This window comes from Rana temporaria, chromosome 6, assembly GCF_905171775.1.
Source record: "Rana temporaria chromosome 6, aRanTem1.1, whole genome shotgun sequence".
NCBI lineage: Eukaryota > Metazoa > Chordata > Amphibia > Anura > Ranidae > Rana > Rana temporaria.
This window is the reverse complement of record NC_053494.1, coordinates 65,934,452-65,941,724: the sequence shown is the minus strand read 5'-3', so window position 1 is coordinate 65,941,724 and position 7,273 is coordinate 65,934,452. Positions and strand designations below refer to the sequence as shown.

General features: G+C 45.4%; 1 protein-coding gene across 1 annotated transcript; it reads left to right on the top strand.

The window, feature by feature from the left end:
• The first annotated feature begins 1,627 nt into the window (after nucleotides 1–1,627).
• On the top strand, nucleotides 1,628–6,564 carry LOC120943550. The gene is made up of 2 exons (XM_040356913.1): nucleotides 1,628–4,162; nucleotides 5,673–6,564. The coding sequence occupies exons 1-2, from the start codon at nucleotides 2,881–2,883 to the stop codon at nucleotides 6,542–6,544; spliced, it is 2,154 nt and encodes a 717-aa protein (XP_040212847.1). The 5' UTR covers nucleotides 1,628–2,880; the 3' UTR covers nucleotides 6,545–6,564.
• The last annotated feature ends 709 nt before the right edge of the window (nucleotides 6,565–7,273 follow it).

The window sequence follows — 7,273 nt, the reverse complement described above, 5'->3', positions numbered from 1 at the left end:
GCAGGTTTAAAGCCTGCAAATGAAATGCCTCGTCTGCAATGTCATCGGAGGGGTCATCTTCGGGAGTTTGCAGCTCGGTGGACCTCCCTGCTCTTTTCGACCACTGGGTCTGTTAAGTGGTTTCCTCAGGATACAAGATAGTTTCTCTCTTGTCCACCAAGCAGGTTTTTTCCCTCAAACCTTCATCTTCTCCCGGCTCATTGGGAAGCCTTGTTGGGGGGCAGTGCAGGACCTGTTGCTGCACGGGTTGATAGTGCCAGTACCGTCACAGGAAAGGTTCCAGGGATTCTACTCCAATTTGTTTGTAGTCCCAAAAAAGGAAGGAGTCTGTCTGATTCTGGACCTCAAGGCCCTCAACAGATTTGTGAAGGTGAAAAGATTCAGGATGGATTCAGTTCGCTCTGTGGTCGCTGCACTCAATCTGGGGGATTTTCTGGCATCCCTGGATATCAAGGATGCATACTTGCATGTCCCCATATGAGTCAGGCATCAGAGGTTTCTGCGCTTTGCGGTCGGGGAAGAGCACTACCAGTTTGTAGCTCTCCCTTTTGGCCTGGCGTCTGCACCAAGGGTGCCGCTATCGTTGGCTAACTGGACGACCTCCTTTTTAAGAGCAGCTTCAGCCTCAGGATTGGAGGAGGATGTGGCAATAGACAGTCAGACTCTTCGGGAGTTTGGTTGGGTCCTGAAACTCCAGAAGTCTGTGTTAGTACCGACTCCATGCCTGGAGTACCTGGGCTTGATTCTGGACTCCTCAGAGGCAAGGGTCTTTCTCCCTTCGGACAAGCTGTGGACTTTTCAGGCTGCAGTGAAGCTGTTGATGTCCCGCAAGTGGTCGTCGCTGCGTTTTTGCATGCAAGTCCTGGGTCTCATGGTAGCCACTTTCGAGTCAGTACCGTATGCTCAATTCCACACTCGAGTCTTGCAAAAGGAGATCCTGTCCAAATGGGACAAATCTGTCAGATTCGGTAATCTCTATCATGCTGAAGGCGCGGAAGTCATCTGCTCGGAAGATTTATCATCGCACATGGAAGGCTTACATCTCTATGTGTGAGGATATGGGGTGGCGTACGCGTACATATTCGTTTCCAGGATTCTACTGTTTTTGCAGCAGGGAGCGGATCAGAAACTTGCCTTAAGCACAATAAGGGGGCAAATATCAGCCTTGGCTGTTCTTTTTTAGCGACCCTTGGTGGCTCATTCATTGGTGAGTATGTTTGGGCAAGGGGTTTCGATATGTGACCCCTCCGGTTCGGCCACCGCTGCCTCCGTGGGATTGAAATCTGGTGCTCTCGGTGCTTTAGAAATCGCTGTTTGAGAACATTAGGGAGATCCCCTTATTGACACTCTCTCTCTCTCTCAGAAGGTAGCCTTTCTGGTGGCTATTGCATCTGCCAGGAGGGTTTCTGAGCTGGCGGCCTTGTCTTGCAAGTCTCCGCAGCCTTCATTTCTTCCTAAGGTTGTTTCAGCGTTTTGTTGTTATCTGTGTTAGCCTTCCTATGCCACTTACTGCGATTGCCAGCACTAGATGGGGGTGGTGGACACGTTTATGTTTCACCTGTGGTGTTTGAAAGGAATGTGAAATGATGGAATATTATGTGTCTGACATTAGCTACTCCATTTTGAGATCTAGGATTCCATTTCATATAATATAGGTCTCTGTAGAGACATTTCAATATGTACTTTTTGTTTTTTGCTTTTATTCTAACATTTAAGTTTTGCGGTTTTCATAAATAGATTATGTGCTAGATGGCTAGTTCCGGAGCAGGCATTCTGTATGCAAGTAACGTGTTCTTCTATCTTTGAAGTTTAACAATTGTTCCTTAAAATCCTCTGAAATCTGTAAGACTGAAACTTGTGAACTTGTTCCCCTTTTTCTAAACATGTAAGGAGGAGGAGATTTCTGTATCTCTCTGTATGTGTGTATAAAAACTCTGTCGAAAAATATAGCAATTTGCAATCATCGATACAGCATAAGTGTCTGTGTCATCATTGTCCCGCTAGCGAGAGGGAGTGTCCCACCTGTCCAAGGTCCAGCCTAGGCAACAGGATCAGAACCGAACCTAACAGAACTGGTACCAGGAAGCAGGGTACTGATTGACCAGGTAAGGCCACACTTATTCTCGAATTTTACATTTGGGTGTTTTTGTGTTCTTTGCCTGGCTCAGTAGAACCTCGGATAATTTTAATTTTTAGTTTTAAAATTCTGTTGTGCGCATTGCAGAGGTTGCGGTTATAAAGGATAGGGAGAGTCCGACGGAGTGTCTGACTATAAACTAACAGAGTCGACGGGTTTGTCTGACTATAAACTATTGTAAGAATATTTCAGGGTAGCAGCAGATTGCTCCCTGAAGAAGGACGGACAGAGTGGAGCCCCAAGTACAAAAGAGCTCATTTCTTGTTTTGTATTGTCTGAAATTGATGTGATTTAATCTGTTGCAACCTTTTGAATAATATAGAACATACTGTATTGTATAATATAAGATTGTTGTTGTTAAAAAAAAAACAGTGATTACATGTCATACTCTGTGCCAAAGACCTCCTGTATTGAGTGCAAAACAGGTTTAACTTTCTTGGCAGACGGGTCAAAGTTATCCCTAATCTCTGTATGGCCAAGAGAACATAGAAGTCCAACTCAATTAGGCAACAGGAGATTTTACCCGTTTAATAAAAAAAAACAGTCTCCCTGCACTAGAGTGCATCGAGTGAATATACACAATCAGATACCGTTCACCCCACAGGAAGGTCTTAGAGAAGGCCTGTCCCCGGACGAAGTGAAGGAGATTGTGCAAAGGACAGGACAAACTTTAGTTGTCTGTCCCTTTTCTTTACCAGTGTCCCAAATATTTTAAAGGAGGACTTGAAATACAGAGTACCGACATGGGTAATAAATTTGGGAAGGAAGATTCAGAAGGTAAGCTGAAGCAACCCTCCCCTATAGAGTTTGTTAAGAGTGAAATACCAATTGTATATTGTGATCCTTTTTGGGACTTGATAATGAAACGAAGCCACCAGTTGCATATGTCAGGATATAGTCCCGTGGGCCCCACTAACAGACAGCAATGGTATGAGGTAGAGAAAATGTGTGGAATAGGAAAGAACATATATCCACCAGGGGACTGGGATACGGAGTATATGAAAAAATGTTTTAAGAAGTGGAGGCCTTTAGTGGAAAAATATGAAAAGAAATATGCGGAGTTGGACCAAGGTACTGCCCTTACTAGGGAAGTTCCTCCACCTTATACCAGGCGCCCACCCCCAGTGCCAACCTCGCCAACCCCACCGTCTTATGTTTTTGTTAAAGAGGAAGCTCCTCGCAGAAAATTATACCCCGTTCTTTCAAATCCTCAAGTTGCAATCATGGCTTATGGCTCAGCAACTGACCAGCAAAAACAACAATGGGAAGATAGAGCCAAGGAGGAGGCAGATAAAAGGGCATCTGAAGAGGGCAGGAGAATAAGAGAAGCCCAGAGAAGAGCGGATATAAAAAGGGAGTTTGAGGAGTTGCAAAGGGACTTAGACTCAGTTAATACTCAAACGAGAATAGCAGACATGAGAAATAAGAGAGATGAAATAGAAGAAGACGCGAGACGCCTTCGGGAACAGCAGAGGGAAATAAACTTAAGACATGAACAGATGAATGAACATAAACAAAGTCTAGATGCACAGGCCCAAGAGGTGAGGGACTATGGGGAGCAACTTAACAGGGAAAAAAAGGAGATTTTGGCACGAAAAAGTGACCTCGACCAAAGAAAACTTGAGTTGGAGAAAATTGCTAGGGAACAACAGGAGCAGTTGCGTTTAATAGAAGAGCAGCGGGTGCTTACTGCCCCTCGGACTAGGTTAGCAGCCTCTAAGGCTGCCAAAGCAGCTCAACAGGCTGAAACTATACGAGAACAGCAACCTGACAGAGAGAGTGGTGATGAGGAAGAGATTACTGCCCCAAGTTTGGAGGGAGAAATGAAACATATTGCCATTACACAAGTAAAAGTCCAAACAGAACCCCAAGTTTCTCCACAACTTCCAGGGACGAGGGTATTCCCAATGATGACCATAGGCACCATGGAAGTGTATGTCCCCTTTACCATGGGTCAGTTAAAGGATCTTAGAGATACCTGTCCTACTCCAAAAAAGGACCCTAGAGGCGCAGCTACTTTCTTGGGTAGGAAAGAGGAGAGGTTCCCCCAGGGTGGGGCTTTAACGGTAACAATAATACAGAATATAAGGTATAGTAAAATTTATTATGAAAGAATACAAAACAAAAATTATGATAAGCAACACATTATTATAAAAACAAGGTACGTCACTGAGTGGTGCGTATGTCCGCAGGGATAGGTTCAGGCCCTACGCGTTTCAAGACTTCAGTCCCTTCTTCAGGGGCCGGTGTCCATGCGACAATTATACCATCACCACTTGTGTAGACCAAAACGGACCGAAGAGCACGGAGGCACCAAATCCCTAAGGTGGATAGGGAGCCAACCAAGGGGACACAGGATCGTGTCCCAGAACTCCTGAAGACAAACCCTGAGCAAACAGGAGGGGATGTGGAGCAAAGCCACAAGGCTCCTGTAGTGAGACTTAAATGCTTAAAGTAGAGCAGGAAAGCAGCCGAGGGGCAACAGGTGTAGTCCTAGTGTTTGAAGCTTAAACAAACACTCAAATACGGGGAGATCCAAATTGGAGTATAGAGGTATTGGAGAAGCTTCTGCAGAAAAACACGAGCTATCCCAGTGGGAATTGTTAGTATTGGTGGGACTCCTATGAATAGAACAAGGGGTAAGCCAAGGGCGATCCAAAGGGTTGAAGAGGTCAAAGATGTAATAGTGCAGACAATCCAAATCGTGACTAGGGGGATAGTGTAGTTGTACGATCGGTTCACAGCGCTGACTGCCGATCGTACAACTACACTATCCCCCTAGTCACGATTTGGATTGTCTGCACTATTACATCTTTGACCTCTTCAACCCTTTGGATTGCCCTTGGCTTACCCCTTGTTCTATTCATAGGAGTCCCACCAATACTAACAATTCCCACTGGGATAGCTCGTGTTTTTCTGCAGAAGCTTCTCCAATACCTCTATACTCCAATTTGGATCTCCCCGTATTTGAGTGTTTGTTTAAGCTTCAAACACTAGGACTACACCTGTTGCCCCTCGGCTGCTTTCCTGCTCTACTTTAAGCATTTAAGTCTCACTACAGGAGCCTTGTGGCTTTGCTCCACATCCCCTCCTGTTTGCTCAGGGTTTGTCTTCAGGAGTTCTGGGACACGATCCTGTGTCCCCTTGGTTGGCTCCCTATCCACCTTAGGGATTTGGTGCCTCGGTGCTCTTCGGTCCGTTTTGGTCTACACAAGTGGTGATGGTATAATTGTCGCATGGACACCGGCCCCTGAAGAAGGGACTGAAGTCTTGAAACGCGTAGGGCCTGAACCTATCCCTGCGGACATACGCACCACTCAGTGACGTACCTTGTTTTTATAATAATGTGTTGCTTATCATAATTTTTGTTTTGTATTCTTTCATAATAAATTTTACTATACCTTATATTCTGTATTATTGTTACCGTTAAAGCCCCACCCTGGGGGAACCTCTCCTCTTTCCTAGTCTAACCAGGGGTGTTGGTAACGTAGAAAGGTCCTCCATCATAAAATACTTTTTCCTTCTACTTTCTTGGGTAGATTCTGTGCTGGTGCGGGAATGACAAAGGAAGACTTACTGTTAATCATACAGATGATCGACCCTGACCCTGGCCAGGATTTTCCTTTTGATAACACCTACAAATCTGCTCTTACAACTGAAGGACCGATAAACCTCCAGGAGTTCTGGAGACTGACTGGCCATCATTGGATGACCATATACAAGGGTACTAGTGCACTCACATCCTTCATAACAAGCTCTCAAAAGACAGGGGAAGAGTATTTTGCATATGTTAAACGTATGCATTTAGCTTGGAAGGATGCGGGTCTAACAGACCATACCCTTTTTGTAACCACCACACTTAACGGGGGAAGCCAGAAGATAGCACAAATGTTAAAAATATTAGACCCTAAAATTATGAACATGACTCCGGAGGCCTTTGTAGAACATGTAAAGGTTAGGCATCAAACAGGTCTCTTTGAAGCGAAAGGAGGACTTTTCCCAGCTTTAACGGGAGAGCCCATGCTGGAGGAAACACCCCTGTTGGCGGCGCAAATGCCTTACCAACAACAGAATCAGTACCCTGTTGGCAATCAGTATCCTCCACGCTCTGTGCCATACCCTCGCCAGGGCCCACAAAATGATCAAGCATGTTTCCATTGTGGTGGCTTTGGCCACTGGAAGGCTAACTGCCCACAAAGGAGACAAAATTATAGAGGTAAAAAGGGAAACAGGGGAGCTTATAGAGGTCAAAACCCTAACTGGAATGACAATAGACAGATAGCCCAGTACCCACAGTGGAACCAACAGGCACAATCTCAAAACCAACCACAGCAGCTACAAGCTGGTGCCGGGCCTCTTCCCTCTCCCCAAATACCGGTACAATGGCCAAACAGACAAAACCCATAGGGAGGCCCGGAGCGTATCCCGTCCTTAGTTCTTTGCTCTTATTCTGGCACTTGGCAGGCTTTACCTATTATAAACCTTGTTGTAGAGGGGGTGGACATCGCACTCCTCACAGACACGGGGGCTACAACCAGCTCCTTGAACAACAAGGCTTTTGCCAGTAGGGCTATTACACAAGGACGCTCTGTGGGAATTAATGGGATACCAACATCACACGACATAACATCAGATTTAGAAATCTGTAACCAAGATGGCAAGTTCCTATGTAAATGTAGTTTTGCTCTGTTATTTACTTGCCCAGTCTCTCTAGCTGGTAGAGACTTACTATCCAAACTACGAATCAAAATAATTTTTGAGCCCAATGGCACCGTGTCAGTTAAATCACCAGACTGTGATGTGTCAGTGCAGAAACGGGTGGACATCAGATCTTTCTTTGTGGCTCTACCCCCACCAGTAGGTCAGCATAAAATATGGGCAGAGTCCAAAGATTCTGTGGGTTTCCTAAATTGCACACCCTACCGGCCGACAATCAGACAGGGATGTCTCCCCATTTTTCAGAAACAATATCCCCTGTCTGAGGAGAAGTTGAATGGTATAGACCCACAGATAGAATTATTTTTACAAAAGGGCATACTGACTCCAGTCATCAGTCCTTGGAACACACCCATTAACCCCGTAAGAAAGGCAAACGGAACATGGCGCTTGGTACAAGATTTAAGGCCCTTGAACAAA